The 26,166-nt window shown below is 44.6% G+C and overlaps 1 protein-coding gene across 1 annotated transcript in view; it reads left to right on the top strand.

The window, feature by feature from the left end:
• Positions 1-26,166, top strand: part of LOC143928160 (uncharacterized) — an 82,424-nt gene that overhangs the window by 6,192 nt on the left and 50,066 nt on the right. Inside the window, exons 2-4 of the mRNA XM_077452853.1 lie at positions 1,572-1,624; positions 3,931-3,993; positions 23,295-23,351. Of these exons, the coding sequence (XP_077308979.1) occupies positions 1,572-1,624; positions 3,931-3,993; positions 23,295-23,351 (173 nt within the window). The remainder of the gene's footprint in view (positions 1-1,571; positions 1,625-3,930; positions 3,994-23,294; positions 23,352-26,166) is intronic.

Below are 26,166 nucleotides of genomic sequence, written 5' to 3' on the forward strand. Positions count from 1 at the left end.
TCGCGGGGACGTGGGAGGTCTGCAGGCAGAGATAGGGTCTGCAGCCCAGATCTCCTCAGACAGGAAGTTAGATGTAAACAAATATGCAATAAAAAAAAGAAATATCCGAGTAACGGGTCTGCCTTGACCCTGCCTGTCTAGTCAGTAAATAAATCCTGATTGTGAGTTATACATTGCCTAACTAAATCTATAGTAGAAGCTTTCTAGCCTAGATGAACAAGCAACATTCTATATAAGAAAATTTTTCCGCTATCAAAAAATAGCAGTTGATGGGGAGCGGTTGTCAGTTAAAGCGATGCAGTGCTGAATCGCAAAAAGTGGTCTGGTCTTAAGCCAGCAAAATTGTCAGGTCTGAAAGTGGTTAAGTATCTCTTCTTCAGGGAGAATAAGTTTAAATCGGTTCTAAGGTCAAAAGAATGCATTACGGTAAAAAAAACTTCTACTAACTGCTTCTCTCTCCTTCGTATCAATGGAGTGCTGTGATTGCTGTGTGCAGCTCTTTTCACCCCTCTTTCTCTTTTCACAGGAGGATCAGACAGCACCAGGAAATATTGGCTCCTGCTACTGTCAGGCAAAATCTGTGAGGAGGGAGCTGGGTGGGGCCAAACAACACTGTGCATGTCTATGGATGCAAACAGCCCATCTTGGCAGCATGCTGGCATGTGGGCCTTCATAGCACACGGCTTGCTATGAAGGCACACGCAGAATAGGGGTAGACAGAGCCAGTGGGGGTCCCCAGAAGAGGTGGTAAGAGACCACTCTGTGCAATACCATTACACAGAGCAGGTAAGTGTAAACCAGGCTCCACCCTCCCTCCCCTTATAGAAGTCACATATTAACGCTATCATACCCTTGTATAGGGACACCTATTATCATCGAGGCTGCCCTAAAAAATATGACTATGGGATAAGCAGAACCCTCCACAGCACCACCTGACTGAGGGGCTGGCATGGCTCACCCTATGTCACCCAATAACAACTTATGTCGCCCCTTCCCCACTGAGTTTTCCTCCTTAATATGATGCCCCACACTTAGTGAAATATTACTGAACAGAAGATGTTATTGTCTATTGCTTCTGATCCTCTTAGAACACGAGTCAAAACCAGTTTATAACTTGGTCCTGCCAAGACCATGTGTTTTTATGTTCTCCTGTTATGCATTCCTTGCAGAGACCCCTGCGTGGGTACATGCTGCCATCGGGCAGAGTCTGCTCCAGTATGTTTTCCTTGTTTTTCTCTGTTTTTGTATGTTTTATGTTTTATATACAATAAACTGATTTATATATATTAAAAAAAATGTTTTTTATTTCCCGACTGCTTTGATGTTTGCAGTCAGTCCTCAAATCTGAGGTCCTCCATTCCCCTTTCTAGCTTTTCTGCCTCGTTAGGTAAATGGACTAAAAATCAAACTAGCAGTGTAAAAAACACATTACATTTTATTACAATGGGTTCAGTAATTGGTAAGTTATTATACATGGACTTTACCAATATGTGAAAACAAGAGCTACGGTGAGAGTATTGCTATGATGGATGATGATTGTCTTCTAATATGTATTTGTCTTTTGATTGTAGAAACAAAATCTCAAGCATCATCAGGACCTGCCTGTCTTTTGAAGAGTGCTGACGTAAGCTTTTTTTGTCTTATTGTCTTATTGATGTATTTATTTTAAAACACTATATATACACATATCTTCGATTCAGTCCTCCAGTGTATGCCTTTTCTACCCCTTTATTCTGGTGTCAGTGACACAGACCCTGCAACCATCCTAGTGACACTGATCCTGCCACCATCCTAACGACAAAGACCCTGCCACCATCCTAGTGACACAGACCCTGCCACCATCCTAGTGACACAGACCCTGCCACCATCCTAATGACACAAATTCTGCCACTGTCCTAGTGATATATATTTATTATAGTTACAGTTGTAAAGACTGAATCCCCTTTCTAGAACCCTGGACCTCACCCCGATAGTAGTGACATGACACAGATTAAACCTCCATTCTAGTGACAATACCTGGTTGGAAAGCTCTTATGGTGACTATAACGATCATATGGAACAATTATGGGATAGCAGAAAGCAGTTAAAATCCACCCAATAAATACACAACACCCTTTGTTGGATAAAGATTTGGCCACAGTCATTTTTATTATTGACTTAACCAGTTCCTGACCGGCTCACGTCTTTTTTGCAGAATGAAAGCCCTGCGTATATATACGGGGTTCCTTTTAAGAGCTGCAAGACGTTATAACTTTTTTTTGTTCAATAGAATTTTATTAACCACTTGCTTACTGGGCACTTAAACCCCCCTCAGTCCCAGACCAATTTTCAGCTTTCAGCGCTGATGCTATTTGAATGACAATTGCGCGGGCATACAACACTGTACAGAAATGAAATTTTTATCATTTTTTTCCCACAAATAGAGCTTTCTTTTGGTGGTATTTAGTTACAGCTCGGAGTTTTATTTTTTGCTAAACAAACAAAAAAAGATGCAAAAAAAAAATCATGTTTTAATAGTTTGTTATAAAATTTTGCAAACGGGTCATTTTTCTCCTTCATTGAAGTGCGCTGATTAGGCGGCACTGATAGGCTGCACTGGTGGGCACTGATGGGCTGCATTGGTGGGCACTGATAGGCTGCATTGGTGGGCACTGATAGGCTGCACTGGTGGGCACTGATAGGCATAGTTAAGGCGGCACTAATAGGCACAGATAAGGCGGCACTGATGGGCACAGATAAGGCGGCACTGATGGGCAAAGATGGGCACAGATAAGATGGCACGGATGGGTGGCACGGATGGGTGGCACGGATGGGCACTGATAGGTACCACTGATAGATGGGACTGATGGGCACTGATAGGTGGCACTGATAGGTGGCTCTGATAAGTGGCACTGCTGGGCACTGATGGGCGGCACTGCTGGGCACTGGTAGATAACACTGATGGGCACAGATATGTGGCACTGGGGTGCAGCACCTTTGAGGCAGATTGTGGGCACTGCTGGGTGGCACTGTGGGTGGCACTGCTGGGTGGCACTGTGGGCACTGCTGGGTGGCACTGACTGGGGGCACTTACTTTTAGTACATGTGGCACTGCAGGGGGCAGGTGGGCACTGGCAGGGGGCAGGTAGGCATTAGCAGGGCTGGCCATGATCGGGACTAATGTCCCGATCACGGCCGCCGGTGATCGGCTTTTTTTTTTCTCCTCGCGCTGACAGGAATAATAGCCGATTACCGGCTCCGTTATATCACATGATCAGCTGTCATTGGATCGACCCCTTGCACGGATCGGTGATCAGGCGAGTCTCATGGACTCGCCGATCACAGAGCGCGCCGCGCGCGCCCCTCAGGGGCCGCGCAGGCCGCTCGTACACGGGACTACGTCTATTGACGTCGTCCCGGAAAAGGAGATCCGCGCTGTAGCCGTCATTTGGCTATAGCGCGGATCTCAAGTGGTTAAGCAATAAACAGATTACAGATGACAAAAATCAACAATTAGCTCGGCCATCACATCAGACGTTATAACTTTTGCGCAAACCAATTAATATGTGCTTATTGCAATTTTTTTACCAAAAATATGTAGAAGAATATATATTGGCCTAAACTGATAAAAACATTTTTGGAGATATTTATTATAGCAAAATATAGATTTTTTTTTTTTTTAATTGTCGCTCTTTTTTTTGTTTATAGTGCAAAAAATAAAAACCACAGAGGTGATCATATAGTACCAAAAGAAAGGTCTATTTGTGGGAAATAAAGGACGCACATTTTGGTTGGTTATCCTTGTCAGCCTCCATACTTCTGTAGTACAATTCCCTTCATTGTTCAACGGCCCCCAAACTAAACAAATATGTGGATCTCTGATGGAAAATGTTGGCAGATACTTTGTATTGCAAAATCAATGACTTATTAATGTTTTTTTTTTCTGAACAGGAGGTTCCAGAAGTTCTTACAGACTTTGCAGACTTACTTTGCACAGTAAACAGCAAAATACCGGTAATTATTAGACATTAAACGCTTTTTCTTTTATAAAGTCATATAATAGAATGCACTAAAATGGATAAGAATAGTTTGTACATTATTCATTTCTGTACTAAGAATGTACATAGGGTAACTAATAACAATTAAAGAAAGGAAGCCGCACTCTGGATCAGTATTATGTCCGTATTAAACAAATCCCGGGACTCCTCTGACATGTTTCACTCACATTCACTGCTAAAGGACCTGTAATCTATTTTGCATGAGAGTTTCTTACTGTGTTTATCCTCCGCCTTATAATGTCCTCCATGAGTGTCGGAGCCTCTCCTTTTCCTCCTCACTTCTGTTTGTTTAGAATGAGCAGGGCATGTTAGTGGCAGCCATGTACACTGCTCTATGCACTCTACAAATCCCATAGTCCACAGTCCCTAGTCCATCTTGGGAAAGGTTGGCTATGATCCTACATACAGTGGTACCATGGAGAATGTACAGAACTACCCTCTAACAGGAAGTCAGATTACAGCAAAAAAAATCATTTTAGGGACTTGGAGGAGGCGGAAAGCAAAAGATAGACGGTACTTTTTTAGTTAAGTAAACATGCAGAACTAGAACTTTTTTTTTAAGATAGAATTTTGTGTCACTTTAAATGATCCATGATACAAGTTCCAAGAAGTAGAGGAATGTGGGGGAGGGAAGGGAGAGAGGTGGGATCAGGGTACAAGCTATGGGAGGTAGAATAAAAGGAAAGGGTTAAGTTTGTTTCTATTTGGACCCACTGATTGAGCCCTGCTATTCCTAAATTAATCATTTTGAATAAATAATCATAGCATTGGCACAGATGACGTTGGCCCATATGTATGAAAGGAGAGTCAATTTTAAATTGGTTCTAAATAAGGGGTCGGCAACTCGGCCCGCCGCTGCTAAATCTGTAATCCTATGATATTCTGCATAATCTATGTACTATAATTTGCATGCACTGCATTATGAAGCATGATTAATGGATTAATGGAGACTGTGGAGGGATCTAATAAAACTGGAGCATGCTAAAAACTGGTGCAAGTCTGCATATAAACCTTTCAGGTTTTATTGTCAAAGCTTAATTGAACAATCTGACGTTAGAAGTTGATTGGCTGCTATGCAATGCACAGCTGCACCAGATTCTGAGTGCTACAGTTTTAGTAATTTCCCCCAATATCACTATAACCTTGTGGAATACTACTTGGATATAATGTGCATTTTACTCCATTGAATGCTGCAGCACTGATATCTATTCCACAAATTGTACATAATTCTAAATACAAAGTTTGAAAATTCAGTTACTAATCTAGGTAGCAATACCATATTATATACTATTGGAACATACAAGCCTTTATATTTTTTAATATATGTTTTTACGGATGTTCTGTGCTACATTCATTAGAGACCATTAAACTGTTCATATTTAGACCTACTCTGTATGGTTATGGGACATTTATCTGGTTTAGTAAGTCACCCACCTACTGTAAAAGAATTTTTTTGTTTTTAATATATGGGTTTTATTGTATAGCTATAATAAAAGTATTAAAAGCTCTGCTCTATTTTCAGTCAAAGTTGAAAAAGTGCACAAATGTAAGAGAGAAAATAATAATTGTAAATGTTTATATTATTATTATTAGTATTATTTTGTGATTGTTCTGACAATTACAGTATAAAAAGATGAACATTTCCACTTTCAGACATTGTTGAATTTGCAGGCTAGAGGCATATTCTGTCAGTGAAGACTCTGGGCTGGATGTCATAGCTGTTGGTGATCACATGATCATAGACCACTCTGATTATTTCCTGAATGGCGGTGTGGACTGGAGCTTTCAGTGTATTAATATTAGTATGTGGCTCTCAAAAGGTGGTATTATTAACCAGTTGCCGACCGCCGCACGCCGATGTACGTCGGCAGAATGGCACGGGCAGGCATAAGGGCTTACATGTACGTCCCTTGCCTCCCGTGGGTCGGGGGCCCGATCGGGCCCCCGCCCGGTGCCTGCGGCGGTCGGTATTCATTCGGGAGCGATCCCGGACGAGGGGACAGCCATTCATTCATGGCCACCCCCTCGCGATCGCTCCCGACGAATAGAAATCCCCCGTGACATCACTTCCTCTCCTGTAATGTAAACACAGGAGAGGAAGTGATGTATTCTCTCCTCCGTGTCGGTATTTTTCGTTCCGACACGGAGGAGAGCGGATCGGTGAGTTGCACCAACACTCTACACACACAGTAGAACATGCCAGGCACACTCACACCCCCCCTTTACCCCCCGATCACCCCCCAATTACCCCTGCCCCCCAGTCACAGTGACACCAATGTCATTTTTTTTTTTTTTTTTTGCATTGGTGTCATTTGTGACTGTAATAAATGTTAGGGCAGTTAGGGTTAGCCCCCCTTTAGTTCTAATGTACCCCCCTAACCCCCCCAATAAAGGTTTAACCCCGTGATCACCCCCCGTCGCCAGTGTCACTAAGGCTGGGTTCACATTGCAGCGGTTTATGAGAACGAATGTGATTCGCACCGCACTGCAGAGCAAATCACATCCGATCTCTGTGCGATTCGAGTTCAGCCATTCGCCGCACCCGCCGCACCCGCCACACCCGCCGCACCCGCCGCAAATTCGCACGGGACCCTTTTTTTGGCCCGCAGCAGAATCGGATCGCATGGGTGTTCACACCATGCGATCCGAGTTTGCAGATCGCACTGCGATATGCGAACTGATCTGGGGGTGTCAGTAACATTTCACTGACACTCCCAGCAGTTCGCATAGGGCAGTGTGAACTGCCGCCGGGAGGCATGCGATGCGGGAACCCGCCGCGGATTCGCGGCGTTTCCGCATCGCTCCAGTGTGAACCCAGCCTAATAAGCGATCATTTTTCTGATCACCGTATTAGTGTCACAGGTGACGCTAGTTAGGCAGGTAGGTATTTAGGTTCGCCGCAGCTTTTTATAGCGCCAGGGACCCCCATATACTACCGCATAAAGCCCCCTGATTGCCCCCTAGTTAACCCTTTCACCAGTGATCACCATATAACTGTTACAGGTGACGCTGGTTGGTTAGTTATTTTTTTATAGTTTCAGGGCACCCGCCATTTATTACCTAATAAAGGTTTAACCCCCTGATCACCCGGCGGGTGTCATTTGTGACTAATAACTGTTAGGGCAGTTAGGGTTAGCCCCCTTTAGTTCTAAGGTACCCCCCTAACCCCCCCAATAAAGGTTTAACCCCGTGATCACCCCCCGTCGCCAGTGTCACTAAGGCTGGGTTCACATTGCAGCGGTTTATGAGAACGGATGTGATTCGCACCGCACTGCAGTGCAAATCACATCCGATCTCTGTGCGATTCGAGTTCAGCTATACAGATAGTATGGCTGAATTCGTGTCGCACCCGCCGCACCCGCCGCAAACTCGCACGGGACCCTTTTTTTGGTCCGCAGCAGAATCGGATCGCATGGGTGTTCACACCATGCGATCCAAGTTTGCAGATCGCACTGCGATATGCGAACTGATCTGGGGGTGTCATTAACATTTCACTGACACTCCCAGCAGTTCGTATAGGGCAGTGTGAACTGCCGCCGGGAGGCATGCGATGCGGGAACCCGCCGCGCATTCGTGGCGTTCCCGCATCGCTCCAGTGTGAACCCAGCCTAATAAGCGATCGTTTTTCTGATCGCTGTATTAGTGTCACAGGTGACGCTAGTTAGGCAGGTAGGTATTTTTTGCCCCCTAGTTAACCCTTTCACCAGTGATCACCATATAACTGTTACAGGTGACGCTGGTTGGTTAGTTATTTTTTTATAGTTTCAGGGCACCCGCCATTTATTACCTAGTCTCACTAGTGTACCCCTAAATTTAGGGGTGTCTACTTTCCAAAATGGGGTCATTTGGGGGGGGGGTTTGTGCCATCTTGGCATTTTATGGCCTTCAAAACTGTAACGCCCTTAGAAAGCCTGAAGGCGGTGCTTGGTTTTCGGGGCCCCGTACGCGGCTAGGCTCCCAAAAAGTCCCACATATGTGGTATCCCCGTACTCAGGAGAAGCAGCAGAATTTATTTTGGGGTGTCATTTCACATATGCCCATGGCATGCGTGAGCAATATATCATTTAGTGACAACTTTGTGAAAAAAAAAAAAAAAAAAAAAAGTTTGTAATTTTCCCGCAACTTGTGGCAAAATATAAAATATTCCATGGACTCAACATGCCTCTCAGCAAATAGCTTGGGGTGTCTACTTTCTAAAATGGGGTCATTTGTGGGGGTTTTGTGCCATCTTGGCATTTTATGGCCTTCAAAACTGTAATAGGTAGTGAGAAGTGAACTCAAAAATTTACGCCCTTAGAAAGCCTGAAGGCGGTGCTTGGATTTCGGGGCCCCGTACGCGGCTAGGCTCCCAAAAAGTCCCACATATGTGGTATCCCCGTACTCAGGAGAAGCAGCAGAATTTATTTTGGGGTGTCATTTCACATATGCCCATGGCATGCATGAGCAATATATCATTTAGTGACAACTTTGTGAAAAAAAAAAAAAAAAGTTTGTAATTTTCCCGCAACTTGTGGCAAAATATAAAATATTCCATGAACTCAACATGCCTCTCAGCAAATAGCTTGGGGTGTCTACTTTCTAAAATGGGGTCATTTGTGGGGGTTTTGTGCCATCTTGGCATTTTATGGCCTTCAAAACTGTAATAGGTAGTGAGAAGTGAACTCAAAAATTTACGCCCTTAGAAAGCCTGAAGGCGGTGCTTGGTTTTCGGGGCCCCGTACGCGGCTAGGCTCCCAAAAAGTCCCACATATGTGGTATCCCCGTACTCAGGAGAAGCAGCAGAATTTATTTTGGGGTTTCATTTCACATACGCCCATAGCATGTGTGAGCAATATATCATTTAGTGACAACTTTGTGTAAAAAAAAAAAAAAAATTTTTTTTTTGTCATTATTCAATCGCTTGAGGCAAAAAAATAAAATATTCAATGGGCTCAACATGCCTCTTATCAATTTCCTTAGGGGGTCTACTTTCCAAAATGGGGTCATTTGGGGGGGTTTTGTACTGCCCTGCCATTTTAGCACCTCAAGAAATGAGATAGGCAGTCGTAAACTAAAAGCTGCGTAAATTCCAGAAAACGTACCTTAGTTTGTAGATGTGACAACTTTTGCGCAAACCAATAAATATACAATTATTGACTTTTTTTTTACCAAAGACATGTGGCTGAATACATTTTGGCCTAAATGTATGACTAAAATTGAGTTTATTGGATTTTTCTAATAACAAAAAGTAGAAAATATCATTTTTTTTCAAAATTTGCGGTCTTTTTACGTTTATATCGCAAAAAATAAAAATCGCAGAGGCAATCAAATACCATCAAAAGAAAGCTCTATTTGTGGGAAGAAAAGGACGCAAATTTTGTTTGGGTACAACATTGCATGACCGCGCAATTACCAGTTAAAGCAGCGCAGTGCCAAAGTGTAAAAAGACCTCTGGTCATTTACCAGCAAAATGGTCCGGTCTGAAAGTGGTTAATGTACCCCCAACACAGAGCAAATTTTCTGAACAAGAATAAGTTATTTTTGGACCTGAACATACCTAAAGACTAGATTATTAGCATTTGAGATTATATATTTCATGGTAAACTCCAGGCAAATATAAAAACACACATGAATGCAGCTCTAGTGCCACCTCTCTTCCACCTGTGCCCTCATTTTTGATTGTCTGATAAATGTGCAGACGAGCAAAAGGGCTCTACCTGGCCTTCAAGCCCTGGCAGTGCCCTATGCTACATATGAGAACATGCTGAGCTGTGCTGTTCTGGCACATGTGTGGGAAAAGAGATTCCAGATGTGTACATGGAAACCTGCACATGTTCAGATGTGCCAAAAGTCTCTGCTGGGTCCCAAAATCCGGCCAGGTACTTTAGCAAAAATGTGAATGTGTGTTCAACGTCATTCTCACCCAGGCAAGAAAGGAGGAAATGCAGCTCTGCAGCACAAAAAATACAAAAGCACTTTAAAAAAATAAAAATATCTGTGTGTTGTAGAAGATATTGTCTTCTGGGGTGAAGGCCCACTTTAGATAAATTTTTAAAAACCCAGGCAGAGATATTACACCTGGTTGACTTGGTATTAGTCTCTTGCAGTCCCTGTTAGTGATGGGAAGTCCGGATCTTTAAAGTGAATCGGTTCATTTCAAACTGCTCACTGAAATGAACCGATTCAATGAATCGATTCTTCGGTTCTTTGGTTCACTTGCTGAGTCTACTGACAAGCAAGTGAACCGAAGCTCTGATTCAATCATATTAACCCCCCTAGCGGTAATCCCGAGTCTGGCTCGGGGTAGGAATATACTGATAGGAGCAGTAACCCCGAGCCAGACTCGGGATGGCTTCGCTCGATGCAGGGGAGGACACAGGGAGAGTTACTTACCTTGTCCCCTGGATCCAGCGATGTCCGCCGTGCTGTGTGATCGAGCCGTCCTCCGCTCGATTCACAGTGCCGAATGCAGCCGAGCTCCGTTCCCTGCGACGTTACGGCTCACGGGAGCGGAGAACGGCGGCAAATTCAAAAAAGTAAAAACACACAAAACACACACAGCACTGTAATCTTACAGATTACAGTGCTGTATTAAAAAATACACACACCCTTTGTCCCTAGTGGTCTGTGCAATGCCCTGCATGCACTTTTATATTATAAATACAGTTTTTTCTGCCTGGAATTTGGAGGTTGTCCATAGCAACCAGAAAGTGTCCCTTTTTCAGTGTTTTAGGATTTGATTACATTATTGAATAATTTTTATTATTCTTTATTATATTATAAACTTTATCATACCCGGGATGTCTGCTAGACTCTGGTTTGAAGAGATTTAAGAGCGTTATTCCTAAGAATTACAGGACTACAAAATAAAAGCCATATTTCCGTGCAAAATAATTGTACCGCTTTCAGCACCTAATTCCAGACTGAATCATACCGCCAGGGAGGTTAAATGAGTAGAATCAGAAGACTGATTCACACAGAAGGTTGGCAGGTCCTGGGGACATTTACTTTGATTTAGTTCATTGGCGCAGAGCACAAGTCTATTGTTGTCACATTAGTTCGGTGTCATGAATTTTAGTGATACACAAACAGCTATGCGATGCGATTCCACTACGGGTTCCTGCATCGCACCCGACTCGCACAACAGTTCACAACGACATATGCGAACTGCTGGGGAGTGTCATACAATGTTAATGACACCCCCATTTCAGCTCGCATGTCGCACTGCAAAGTTTCAGTTTGGACATGAATCAGATCGCATGAGTGCCATGTGATCCGATTCTGGTGCGGGCCAAAAAAAGGGTCCTGTGCGAGTTTAGTCCGAATGCGATATGATTTCAGACATACTATCTGTATGGCTGAAATCGCATTGCACGGACATCGCCTGTGATTTGCACTGCAGTGCAAATCGCATGCGATTTTGCACTATGCAGCAGTGTGAACTGGCTCTGAGCCTAGGTTTCCGCAAATTTGATGGATAGCAATGTTAACTGTGAAGTTGCCCCAGAATGCAGTTCACATGCACTTAAACCCCGCTTTTGTGCAACTTGTACTGCAACTTGGGACTGCAAAGTTTCATGACAAGAAGTACCCGATTTCCAATGAGTACCATTCATATCTGTGCGACTTCAAGTCACAGCGACTTCATAGTAGTCCCTGCACTACTTTGGTCCCATTTTAATTTGACTTGAGGTCCATAAAGCTCCAGAATACACAGGCATTGCTTCAAGTCGCGGCAGAATCGTGCAACTTTCAGGCTTTTCAGGCTAACGCAGCCTGAAAGTTGCACAATTCTGCCGCAATTTAGATGCAACTTTAAAGCAATGCCTGTGTATTCCGGAGGTCTATGGATCTCAAGTTGCATCAAAGTGGGACCAAAGTAGTGCAGGGACTAATTTGAAGTCGCACAGATACGAATAATACTCATTGGAAATCATAGAGTACAAAGTCGCAGGACAAGTTGCACAAGTGGAAATGGAGCCTAAATGAAAAGTGGGTTTTTGTGCATGTGAACTGCATTCTGATGGGCCAACTTCACAGTTAACATTGCTAGCCATCAGATTTGCCCATAGCCTTTACAGCGCATGCGCAGGAAAGATGATCAGATTTTACTACCACTACCATGGGCGAAGTACCCCTGGTAGTAAAATTCAATCGTTAAGGCTATTTTCACACTTGTGCGACTTGAAAGTCAAGTGCTTTTGCCATGATTTTTGCCACGACTTGAAGCAATGTCTGTGTAATCTTGAGGTCTCTGCCACAAGTCGCATCAAAGTCGGAGAAAAGTAGTACAAAAACTACTTTGAAGTCGCACAGATATGAACTGAACTCGTTGGAAATCATGGGGTGTGACTTGTCATGTGACTTTGCAGTCTCAAGTCGCAGGACAAGTCACACGAGTGTGAAAGGGCCTTAGGCTGTCCGTACCACCTGATCACTGCTGCTACCTCGTTGGTTTAGTGTATTGTTTTACTGGTGGTGACTCGTGGTTCTTTCAGTGTACTGTGTTCTAAAAACTGATATGATTCTTTAACTCAGTAACTTGTATGATTCTTTAACTCGGTAACTTGTATGATTCTTTAACTCGGTAACTTGTATGATTCTTTAACTCATGTACTGTGTACTGCTGACTCTTGTTTTAAGTTTGTATCCAGTTCCTGAGAAAATTGAGTACTGTCCATGATACTTTTTTTATTTGCACTAACATACAATTTTTCAGGACAAGCTTTCGGGGTATGTCCCCTTCTTCAAGGTCCAAGCAGTACTGATTTACAAATTTTTAAGCAGAATGTGAAAACAAAAAAAAACAAAAAAAACACCTCTGAGGGAAATAAGAGAAAAAAAAGAGAAAGAAAAACAACAAAAAAAACACTTCAAATCAATGGCAATAAAGATAACAGAAGAGTTAGTGAGATAAGACAGAGGGAGAGCTATGGAATGGAGGGAGGGTGCTAGTCACAGAGGGGGTTGTAAAACTTTAGTATAATGGGTAAGGAAACCTATATCTAAATTCAGGCCATTATTTTTTGTGTCAAAAATAATTATCATTCTTAGTTCAAAGGTTTTCCTTTCCTGGATAGTTCTGAAATTCCCTTTAAGAACTAAAACATTGAGGTCTTCTATAGTGTGGTCCAGTTGTGAGAAGTGATGTCCCACAGGTGTGCATAAACTGTCTTCTTTATGTTCCTTGATGGTATGTCTGTGTAAATTCATCTTCGTTTTCAACTTCTGTCCTTTTTCACCAACATAAGATCCTTTGCTGCACCTTTTGCATTGGATGAGGTACACAACATTACTGGAGGTACAGTTGTAAGATCCCATGATATTTAAGGTCCCGTTTGTGTGTGTGACACTTTTGGATATATTGATTTGGTTGCATAGTTTGCAGCGCTTTTTATTGCAGGGTTTGCTTCCATTATTTGTGACTTCATAATCAGAGTGAAGTATCCTGCTGATTAGTTTGTGTCTGAGGTTGCGTGGTTGTCTGAAAGCCAGTAATGGGGGTTGTTGGAATATTCCTTTCAGAGTTTTATCCTCTGTTATAATGGGTTGTAAATCTTTGATTATCTTTTTGATCCCTTCTAGTGCTGGGTTGTATGTGGTGACTAGAGGTACTCAGTTATTTGTTTTTTTTCTCTGTGTATTGGAGCAGATTTTCTCTTTGGGTTTTCAAGGCTGTGTTTATGCTGTTGTTGATGGTTTTCTCTTTGTAACCTTTCTTGTGGAAGGAGTCTGCCAGTGTTCTGAGATGTTTATCTCTGTCTTCTGGGTCTGAACAAATTCGGTGGTATCGTTGGCCCGTTTAGTGTGTTGTGGGTGAAAACTGGAACTGTGAAGATAGCTGCATCGGTCAGTCGGTTTTCTGTATATCCACGTGCGAAGCTTGTGATCCCTGATGTATACTGTAGTGTCTAGGAAGTTGACATGTGTGTTTGAATAATCCATTTTTAGTTTAATAGATGGATGAAAAGTGTTGATCAATGAGAAGAATTGGTTTAGATTTTCTTCACCTTCAGTCCATATCATGAAGATATCATCAATATAGCGATAATATCTGTATGGCTTTTGTTGCATGCTGTTCAGAAATTTGTCCTCCAGGTCAGCCATAAATAAGTTTGCATATTGGGGTGCCATTTTGCTTCCCATAGCAGTACCCATACACTGAGTGTCACTGTGCTTTGAGTCAGCTGATTGGTTGCAGGGAGGGGCGGAGCTCTCTCACTCTAGGATCATATTACCAGGCCTGCTCTGCTATGTACTGAGTGCAGAGTGAACTGTTTCAAACGAATCAGTTCAGTTAGATGAATCGATTCATCCAGTTCACTGAAAAGAATCGATTCAAAAGAACGATTCGTTCATAAACTGGACATCACTAGTAGTGATGGCCGAACGGTTCGCCCGGCGGTCGTTTCGCGGCGAATTTCCGACATTCGCGGTCCGCACGTTCGAACGCCTTTTTCCGTCGTTCGCCGCGGCGGACTTACGTGTTTAATGTATACAAGAACTTTAACCTTTGGTGACACGTTTATCATGTGATACAGGACAGCCAATTGAGACATGACAGCACATGGACACTTGTACATTCCCCCTAACCTATAAATACACCCGATCCGGTGGCCATTTTACATTCTTTCTTCTGTTAAGATAGGGACAGGTTCCTGTGTGGAGTAGGGAGAGATAAACCACTAGCTATTTGGTACACAAAAGTTCTTTTCAGGACTGGTATAGGTGTTAGGTGTTGATAGGTTTGCTGTGCTGCTGATTCTTGCAGCAGCCTGAGTGTCTTTTGTTAGTTTAGAGAAAGGGAAAGGACGGTGTATGCTACAGGGACAGCCAGATTAGTCTTTCATCATCATCATCATCATCATCATCATTAGCTGTTACTATCAAGGTCCACAAAAGAGCTGTTCCAGTAACCACTAATCGTTCTCTTTTTTTGCCAATTTGTATAGGGACAGGAAGGAAGCAGTGTTGTCAGGCAGTGAGGGTAATTTTAAAGACTTGCTGTTATTATTAGTTCCACAAAGGTTCTTTTCAGGACTGGTATCAGTGGTACAGTAATAGGCTTGTACATGTATAATATTCTTTCTTCCAAATATAGAAAGGATATTATACTTGACTGCTGCCCTTCTGCTGCAGTCTGCTAAACATTCACAACTCACTTGTTCCACAAAAGTTCTTATAAGGACTGGTAACTTGGTATAGGGTGCTACGGTACATAGGCTTGAGTGCGGTACAGTCTGCTGTTCTGTAAGGACCGCTATCGGTCCACAATAGATAGGGTTGACGTGCACCACTGCTGACCGCTGCCCTATACTGCAGCAGTCCTTCAGCGGTATAGGGACTGACGTACAGTCTGCTAATCACTAACACACAACCTGCTTGTTCCACAAAAGTTCTTATAAGGACTGGTAACTTGGTATAGGGTGCTACGGTACATAGGCTTGAGTGCGGTACAGTCTGCTGTTCTGTAAGGACCGCTATCGGTCCACAATAGATAGGGTTGACGTGCACCACTGCTGACCGCTGCCCTATACTGCAGCAGTCCTTCAGCGGTATAGGGACTGACGTACAGTCTGCTAAACACTAATACACAACCTGCTTGGTCCACAAAAGTTCTTATAAGGACTGGTAACTTGGTATAGGGTGCTACGGTACATAGGCTTGAGTGCGGTACAGTCTGCTGTTCTGTAAGGACCGCTATCGGTCCACAATAGATAGGGTTGACGTGCACCACTGCTGACCGCTGCCCTATACTGCAGCAGTCCTTCAGCGGTATAGGGACTGACGTACAGTCTGCTAAACACTAATACACAACCTGCTTGGTCCACAAAAGTTCTTATAAGGACTGGTAACTTGGTATAGGGTGCTACGGTACATAGGCTTGAGTGCGGTACAGTCTGCTGTTCTGTAAGGACCGCTATAGGTCCACAATAGATAGGGTTGACGTGCACCACTGCTGACCGCTCACCTATACTGCAGCAGTCCTTCAGCGGTATAGGGACTAAGAGTTTTGTCACAGGGTCATTTAAAAAATGACATGCAGAGGAAGAGGCAGGCCCTTCCGCAGGGGTGGTAGGGGTAGGGCAGGAGCAACAGGCTTGAGCCAAAGTGGGAAGTTGCAGAAGGTGCGTTCAATTACTTTAAAGGATGCACCAGACTTGGTTGAGTGGCTCGCTCAGCCTTACTCTTCTGCACCCTCCTCATCCTCTCGATCTGCACCCTCTTCTTCACTCTCTGCTATGTGCACCCCCAAAGACACTACCACCAACAACACGACCACCACCACCACCACCACATACCTTCCGCTTGAGTCACTGGAATTATTTTCCGATCCATATCAAGAGGACATTTCTGATGCGCAGCCACTCTTGGTATTGGATCAGGAAGAGGAGGTAGCAACAAGCGCTACTCAGCAGTCTGACGCCAGTACCCAGATCAGCCCAAGGAGGAGGTTGGTCCCCGGTGTTGCTGCCTACTCTACTTATAGCGGTGGGGAAGGTGACGTTGATGATGACGTGTCTAGTGATGTCACGTGGGTGCCCACAAGAGAGGAAGAGGAGGGGAGTTCAGAGGGAGATATGGACCAGCAGATAGGGAGGAGAAGCAGCAATGACTTACATTGCACAGCAGGGACAAAGCAGACTGCAAATGTATCAGGAGCGAGTCATCGACCATGTACGGTCACATCTGGCGCTCCCAGGACACCGGCACATGGCTCCGCAGTGTGGGCTTTTTTTAACGTGTCCGCTGCTGACAATAGCGTTGCCATCTGCAATCTTTGCAGTCAACGCGTTAGTCGCGGTAAGCCCAATACTCACCTAGGGACGACCGCCTTAAGAAGGCACATGAGCAGCCATCACCGAGCCCAGTGGGAGCAACGGAACACACAAAGCCACACTGCAGGCTCTCACCGTCCAGCCTCGTCTTCTACTTCTCCTTCTCCTCTCTCCTCACAATTGTCCTCCACTCCACCTTCCATCACGCCAAGCTCACATTTTTCTGCAAAAAGGCAGGCTTCCGTGGGCCTAATGTTTGAGCGTAAAAAAATGATGACGCCGGATAACCCTCTTGCCCAACGGTTGGCGGCTGGCTTGTCAGAACTCATAGCCCGCCAACTACTGCCATATAAACTGGTGGACTCGGAGGCCTTTCGCAAATTTGTGGCCATTGGAACACCACAATGGAAGGTCCCAGGAAGGAAGTATTTCTCAGAGAAGGGCATCCCAGAGCTATATGGCCATGTTCAGCGGCAAGTGAATGTATCTCTGGCACACAGTGTCGGTGCCAAGATACATCTGACCACAGACACGTGGTCTAGCAAACACGGGCAGGGAAGGTATATCAGTTTTACTGCCCACTGGGTGAACCTTCTGACGGCCGTCAAGCATGTAACCCGTGGCACCCGTGTAGATTTGGTTTTACCGCCACGGATTGCATGCAGGCCTGACTCTTCTTCTCCTCCTCCTACTCCATCCTCCTCCCTCTCCTCCTCAGCTGCCTCCTCCTTTTCCGCTGCTAGCGTCTCTTCCACTGCACCGCCCAAGCTCCCCAGAACCTATTCCACATGCCAGGTGAGACGTTGCCATGCCGTGCTGCGTCTGTTGTGCCTGGAAGCAAAGAGCCACACTGGCCCGGCACTCCTTTCAGCTTTGCGTTCACAGGCAGATGAGTGGCTAACACCGCTCAATTTGACAGTTGGTAAAGTGGTGTGTGACAACGGTGCCAATCTGCTTAGCGCATTGAAACAGGGCAAAATCACGCACGTGCCGTGCATGGCACACGTCTTAAACTTGGTCGTGCAGCGATTCCTTGTCAAATACCCTGGGGTCCAGGACATCTTGCGGCAGGCAAGGAAAATCTCGGCCCATTTCAGAAGATCTTACACGGCCATGGCTCGCCTTGCTGACATTCAGCGGCGACACCATCTGCCGGTCAGACGTCTTATTTGCGATTGCCCGACGCGATGGAACTCAACCTTCTATATGCTTGATAGGCTGCTCCAGCAGAAACGTGCAGTTAACGTCTACCTGTATGAACTCTGCGAAAGAAACGGTTCTGGGGAGCTGGGTTTTTTTTCACCGCGCCAGTGGCTGCTCATGCGCGACACATGCAGACTTCTGCGGCCATTTGAGGAGATCACCAAACTGGTCAGTCGCAGCCATGGCGCCATCAGTGACATGGTACCTTATGCCTTCTTTCTGGAGCGTGCATTGCGTCGTGTCATTGATCAGGCTGTGGAGGAGCAGGAGCGGGAAGATGAGGAAGTCGCAATGCTGGATGAATTCCCAGGGGGGGCTACTCTATCTGAGACAAGTCAACAACAGGAGTCTGATGAGGAGTCAGAGGAGGATGGTGCCGGGGCGGATGAGCAGGAGCAAGAAGAGCATGCTTTAAACCTTTCTGGGATCCCTGTTGTGCGAGGATGGGGAGAGGAGAATGAAGAGGACGACATTATCCTGGATGATGAGCAGGAGCCAGGCCACCACACCGCTTCCACTTTAGTGCAAATGGGGGCCTTCATGCTCCAGTGTTTTAATAGGGACCCCCGTATAAAAAGCATGAGGGTCAAGGACCAGTACTGGGTGGCAACGTACTTAGACCCCCGGTACAAACACAAAATGGCGGAAATGTTACCGCCGTCGCAGAGGGCTGTCAGAATGCAGCACTTCCAGGCCTTGCTTCGAGAAATGCTGCATTCTGCTTTTGCGTGCGCTGGCAGAGGAGCAATTCCCACTCCCAGAGAAGGATTTGCGGGTACCAATCCAACAGCGCCTGCAAGAAGAGGCCGGTTTGAAGATGTGTTGGTGACTTCGGATATGAGGTCATTCTTTCAGCCGACCCATCGACAGGTGTCATCCGGATCCAGCATCAGGGAACGCCTAGACCGTCAGGTGTCCGACTACATTGGGTTAACGGCCGATGTGGACGCTCTGAGGAGTGATGAACCCCTAGACTACTGGGTGGGCAGGCTTGACCTCTGGCCAGAGCTTGCCCAATTTGCAATCGAACTGTTGGCTTGCCCCTCATCCAGTGTCCTGTCCGAAAGGACGTTCAGCGCAGCAGGGGGGATTGTGACCGATAAGCGTACTCGCCTAGCTCACCACAGTGTTAACTACCTCACATTTCTAAAAATGAATGAGGCATGGATCTCGGAGGAATTCAACACATGTGATCAGTAGACCATGTATATGTCTATAAACAATTTTTGGAATCAAGCACACAGACCTTCTTAATTCATTTGGCTCACTTCCCTGACCCAAAAAAGCACACCGTACTATATGCCCCTACCCTCCTCTTTGAAGAGGTTGAGCGGTGTCATATTTCTACTGGGGCTGCTTATTATGAGGGGTTCCCACCATCCCTGTGCTGTGCTGACTTCCTCCTGGGTGTTCTTATTATGAGGGGCTCCCACCATCCCTGTGCTGTGCTGACTTCCTCCTGGGGGTTCTTATTATGAGGGGATCACACCATCCCTGTGCTGTGCTGACTTCCTCCTGGGGCTGCTTACGGTGCTGCTGTCAGCGCTGTATGTCACGGAGCTGCTGTCAGCGCTGTATGTCACGGAGCTGCTGTCAGCGCTGTATGTCACGGAGCTGCTGTCAGCGCTGTATGTCACGGAGCTGCTGTCAGCGCTGTATGTCACGGAGCTGCTGTCAGCGCTGTATGTCACGGAGCTGCTGTCAGCGCTGTATGTCACGGAGCTGCTGTCAGCGCTGTATGTCACGGAGCTGCTGTCAGCGCTGTATGTCACGGAGCTGCTGTCAGCGCTGTATGTCACGGAGCTGCTGTCAGCGCTGTATGTCACGGTGCTGCTGTCAGCGCTGTATGTCACGGTGCTGCTGTCAGCGCTGTATGTCACGGAGCTGCTGTCAGCGCTGTATGTCACGGAGCTGCTGTCAGTGCTGTATGTCACGGAGCTGCTGTCAGCGCTGTATGTCACGGAGCTGCTGTCAGCGCTGTATGTCACGGAGCTGCTGTCAGCGCTGTATGTCACGGTGCTGCTGTCAGCGCTGTATGTCACGGAGCTGCTGTCAGCGCTGTATGTCACGGAGCTGCTGTCAGCGCTGTATGTCACGGAGCTGCTGTCAGCGCTGTATGTCACGGAGCTGCTGTCAGCGCTGTATGTCACGGTGCTGATGTCAGTGCTCTGTATTACGGTGCTGCTGTCAGTGCTCTGTATCTCCTGCACCCTCTTGTTTGCCTACCCTGGTCCCTGACCTTCCCTCTCCTCCATTGCCTTCATTAGCTCCATAGTCCTGAATTGTCAGAACAATTTCCCAAATAAAAAAAAAATGCTTGTAGTTATCGATCCCAAATTCACCTCATACATGTATTATGCTATTGTCCAGGTGGTGGGACTACGTGCTACCCCCTAATAATTACCCCGTGGCCGCAAATTCGACCTAAAGGTTTGCGAAATTCGCCTCCCATTGAAGTCAATGGAGCCCGCGGCGAACGGTCGTTTTCGCGAACGTTTGTGTCCGTTCGCGTTTCGCGTTCGCGAAACGTCCCGTCGGAAGTTCGTCCATCACTAATCACTAGTCCCTGTAGAGCAATGCTAAGACTTGGAAGGGGAGAAGCAGTAAACCAGCCTGTCTTCTGTCCTGCAGTCCTCAATCAGCATATTGATAGGAGTCAGGAGCTGAGTGACAGAGGGATGAGGTCATTGGTCTGCTGCGTCTCCTTCACCTTCAAGTCACAGGCTGGGGGAGGGGCAAGACCCATCAATGTTCCATAGCTGCATCAGAACTTGGATGGAGAGAAATGCAAATTTTTTGTTGGTTTGGCTGGAGTTCAGTCTTATGCTGGCCATACACGGGTCAAATTCCAAACTAATTTTCGTTCAAAAATCGCAATTGAGAATTTTGCGTTTGAATTTCGCACAATTAGTGGGCCACCACGGCCGATTCTCACGTGGCCATCGAATTTGAGTGATCGACATGTTGAAATTTTGATGGGAGAATCATGTGAAAAATATAATTGAAAAAGAAATGAGCGTGAAATGTGACCTGGAAAGAAAAGAAGATTCCCAGTCACAAAATGTATTTTCTGTAGCAACATAAGGTGAAATTGGAGGCTTGGTTGGCCAAATTTCTAAATCATTGGAGGCACCATTGGTTCGCAAAACACACAAAATTTCTGATTTTCAAAATAAATTTTGTTTGGAACTTGACCCATGTATGGCCTGCATTACAGTAAGCCTATACTGAAGAAAATATGGGGATGTCATTGCTGACCTATCCTAAATATGCTGCTTGTTTACCTCTTGTTTTATTGCATCAAGTTAAAGCAGAATTCTGTTGGGAAAATAAATAAATAAAAGACTTTTAAAATAAGGACACTTACTTGTCCAGGGCACCTGCGATGTCCTCACCTGGAGCTGACCTGTCCCTCAGCTCCGGGTGCAGGCTCTGCCATCTTTAATAAGAGAATCAGGAAGTGAAGCCTTGTGGCTTCATAGCCTAGTTCCCTACTGTGCATGCGCAAGCCGTACTGCGTGTTCTGAATAGTCCCTGCTGTCTTCTGGGACCTGTGTGTCTCCAAGAAGACAGCACAGGGGGGGGGCGGAGGAGGGACCAGACATGGAGTAGTTCGTCATAGATTCTGCAGCACTCTTTTGCTGGAATTGGGAGCAAATACCTGTATTAGATAGGTATCTGCACCCCCCCCCTCCCCCCTGAAAGGTGCCAAATGTGACACCGGAGGGGGGAGGAACCGGATGAGCAGAAGTTCAATTTCTGGGTGGAACTCCGCTTTATGACCCAGAACAAGTATGCAGCAAGTAAATTTAAAATGAATTCAGAACTTAACCTGCCTGGCTCGGGGTGGAATTTCAGCACCACGAGCGGTAACCCCCGAGCCAGACTCGAGATTGCATTGCAGGATACAGGGAGACTTAGGCCGCGTACACACGGGCGGACTATCCGTCCAACTAAGTCCGTCAGACAATCCAACAGACAGTCCGTCCTACTTTTGAATGAACGGACTTGACCACACACGACGAACAGACAGTCCGCTGAAAGCTTGCGCGATGACGTGTACGGCACGTACGACGGGACTAGAAATACGACGTCCAATACACTGCAATGCAACCTTCGGCCGTGTAAATCCTTTCTGAGCATGCGCCATACTTAGTCCGTCGAACTAGCCTACTCACGAGCGGACTGTCCGCTGAAACCAAGTTTGGACGGACAATATTACGGAAATTCCGAAAGACTTAGTCCGCCAGACTGTCCTCTGAAAAAGTCAGCTGAAGCCCACACACGAGCGGATTGTCCACTGAAACACGTTTCAGCGGACCAAGTCCGTCAGATAGTCCGCCCGTGTGTACGCGGCCTTACTTACCTTGTCCCCTAGATCCTGCAATGTCCTCCCCGCAGTGTGTGCAAGCTGTCCTCTGCTCGATTCACACAGTGCCCGAGTGCCGCTGAGCTCCGTTCCCCGCGACGTTACGACGCATGGGAGTGGAGATCGGCGCCAAATTCAAAAAAGTAAAAACACACAATACACATACAGTACTGTAATCTTACAGATTACAGTACTGTATAAAAAAATACACATCCCCTTTGTCCCTAGTGGTCTGTCCAGTTCCCTGCATGCACTTTTATATTATAAATACTGTTTTTTTCTGCCTGGAATTTGGAGATTGTCCATAGCAACCAAAAAGTGTCCCTTTATGTCAAGAGTGATTTTAGACCAGCTAGAAAACAGCGATAATAAATTAGAATCACTTGCAGAATTGAACGATAGCGATTTGTGGGGAGATCCGTCATCAAACACTAAATCTAATGACAGCGACAATTCTGCAAATGAGCAAATTTCAGTGTTTTTGGATTTGATTACATTATTGAATAATTTTTATTATTATTTGTTATCATTATTTATAGTTATTTATTATATTATAAACTTTAACATACCCGGGATGTCTACTAGACTCTGGTTTGAACAGATTTAAGAGAGTTATTCCTAAGAATTGCAGGCCTACAATATAAAACGCCAAATTTTCATGCAAAATAATTGTACCGCTTTCAGCACCTAAAATCAGAAATAATCATACCGCCAGGGAGGTTAATTTACTAGATCAGCATGGCATGGCATTTTTGGAAGATTTGGCAATGGTAGTCCACATATTTCTCCCGGTACATATTTGCTTTAATATGTTAGATATTAGTGTTGTGATGCTATAAGTTATAGTAAATACAATTTCTGATAAGACTGCATCATATGCAGAATTCCTCTCCTGCATGTTTAACTGATTGCATTTTACTTCCACAGGCAGAGCAAAAGGTTGAAAAAATTAGAGCATTCGTAGACAAGTACACAGATCTGGTGGTAAGACAAGCCTGTGTTTTGTTTAACTACAGTGCATATTTGTGCAGCAGTCTTTTAAACACTTTTTTTGGAAAAAAAGACAGTTCTGTGAATTAAAAAAAAAAATCTAAATAGTAAAGTTAGCCTATTTTTTTTGTATAATGTGAAAGATGATGTTACACTGGGTAAATAGATACCCAACATGTCACGGTTTGAAATTGCGCACACTCGTGGAATGGCGACAAACTACGGTACCTTAAAATCTCCATAGGCAACGCTTTACATTTTTTTAACCCACCTGGCGGTATTCCCGAGTCTGGCTCGGGGTGGATTTTCAGTACCAAAAGCGGTAACCCTGAGCTGCAACCAAAGCCATCCCTTTACATCAAAAGTGTAAAAAAAGTTTAACCACTTAAGTCCTGGACCATTTTCCAGCTAAAGGACCAGGCCCCTTTTTGCGATTTGGCACTGCGTCTCTTTAATTGACAATTGCGCGGTTGTGCGACGTGGCTCCCAAACAAAATTGATGTCCTTTTTTTCCCACAAATAGAGCTTTCTTTTGGTGTTATTTGATCACCTCTGCAGTTTTTATTTTTTGCGCTATAAACAAAAATAGAGCGACAATTTTGAAAAAAATGCAATATTTTTTACTTTTTGCTATAATAAATATCCCCCAAAAATATCAAAAAAAATTTTTTTTCCTCAGTTTAGGCCGATATGTATTCTTCTACATATTTTTGGTAAAAAAAATCGCAATAAACGTTTAGTGATTGGTTTGCGCAAAAGTTATAGCGTCTACAAAATAGGGGATAGTTTTATGACATTTTTATTAATAATTTTTGTTTTACTAGTAATGGTGGCGATCAGCGATTTTTATTGTGACTGTGACATTATGGCGGACACGTTGGACAATTCTGACACATTTTTGGGACCATTGGCATTAATATAGTGATCAGTGTGATTAAAAATGCACTGGTTACTGTAAAAATTTCACTGGCAGTGAAGGGGTTAAGCACTAGGGGGCAGTGTAGGGGTTAAGTGTGAGTGTGTGTGTTCTTTTTACTGTAAGGGGCATGGCTTGGCGTGTGATGTCACTGATCGTCTTTCCCTATGACAGGGAACAGGCGATCAGTGACAGGCTCACTAGGAAGCACGGAGAGAGGTTTGTTTACACTTACCTCTCCCCGTTCTTCCACGGTGACGGCGCTCAGGACCGGGTCGTGAGTATGACCCGTGCCATTCTGCTGATGTATATCAGCGTGAGGCGGTCCTTAAGTGGTTAAACCAGCTAGAAAACCGCGATAATAAATTAAAATCACTTGCAGAATTGAGCGATAGTGATTTGTGGGGAAATCCGTCATCAAAAACTGAAAGTAAGTAATGACAGCAACAATTCTGTAACTGAGCAAATTTCTGTGTTTTTGATTTGATTACATTATTGAATAATTTTATTATTATTATAGTATTATTTGTTATCATTATTTATAGTTATTTATTATGTTATAAATTATGATTTTCTTTTTCAAACTTTATCATACCCGGGATGTCTACTAGACTCTTGTTTGGACAGATTTAAGTGTGTTATTCCAAGAATTACAGGCCTACAATAGAAAACGCCAAATTTCCAGGCAAAATAATTGTACCACTTTCAGCATCAAAAATCTGAAATAATCATACCGCCAGGGAGGTGAATGTTTACCAGGTTAGAATTACAGAGTTGGTCTTTTGCTAGAATTATTGCTCTCACTCGATCGTGGCCACACCTCACATGTGTGATTTGAACAATGTTTACATTTGCGTATGCTTTTTCTAATCTATTTTTGTTACTTTGTCCGTTAAAAAATAAAAATCTGATCACTTTTATTGCTGTCATAAAGAATGTAAACATCCCTTGCGACAGTAATAGGTGGTGACAGGTACTCTTTATGGGGGATCAGGGTCTAAAAGACCCCAAATCTCTCCTTTGCACTTAAAAATATTCAGATCGCCAAAAACTGACATTTTTTTTTTTTTAAATTGGCTCCATTGGCAGCTAGTAAACCTGAAGTGACGTTATGACGTCGCTTCTAGGATCCGGCTCTGTACGGGTCTCAGTCTAACCGGCATATGCGCCGGCTGGTGGCTCAGATCTCCAGGTGGGATGGGAGGCCCAGGAAGAGTGGTGGAAGGTGGCAGGAGGGGGGGCGCCCCCTCCCGCTCCTTTAGGATAACAGCCGATAGGCTTTCAGCCACTTTGGTTGTTATCACTAAAGAGCCAACTGTCCACTGTAAAAAACAGTAGTGTGGTGATGCCTGCAGCTGCAGGCATCACCCGGGTATATCCCCTTCATGCCATGAATGCAAATTTGTGTACGTTCAGCGTGAATGGGTTAAAAAATAAAGAAATAACATATATTTGACCCATAACCATTATAGTTTCCCTCTGACACTCAGTATAGGCTAGTTGTATCCTAGAATGTGCAGCCAGACTAGCTAATACTCAGGATATAAATGTGTCCACTGTCCAATAATACATTCTGATTATCACAGGAAATAATTGTAGCAGTTAGAGCCTAATTTACCATTATGGCTGTCAAAGCATGCTTGCATTATTTACTATAGAATTATCTTCTATTAAATTGGTGATTCCGCTAAATTAGAATTTTTATTGGCTGGTAAATAACAGGGAAACTGGTGTGTCACCATTTATTAGACTCTTATGTTATACTACATATAATGCCCCTCACAGGGCAGCATTACATCTGATCAAACGGCTGTATTACATTTCCTCTGCAGGTGACACTTTAGGTGAACTATGCAGCCCACTGTCCCTATCAGGTCCTGTATATAATCAGAA

Source organism: Lithobates pipiens, unplaced genomic scaffold (genome assembly GCF_037356315.1).
Source record: "Lithobates pipiens isolate NorthernLeopardFrog02 unplaced genomic scaffold, aLitPip1_a1.2 Scaffold_23, whole genome shotgun sequence".
NCBI lineage: Eukaryota > Metazoa > Chordata > Amphibia > Anura > Ranidae > Lithobates > Lithobates pipiens.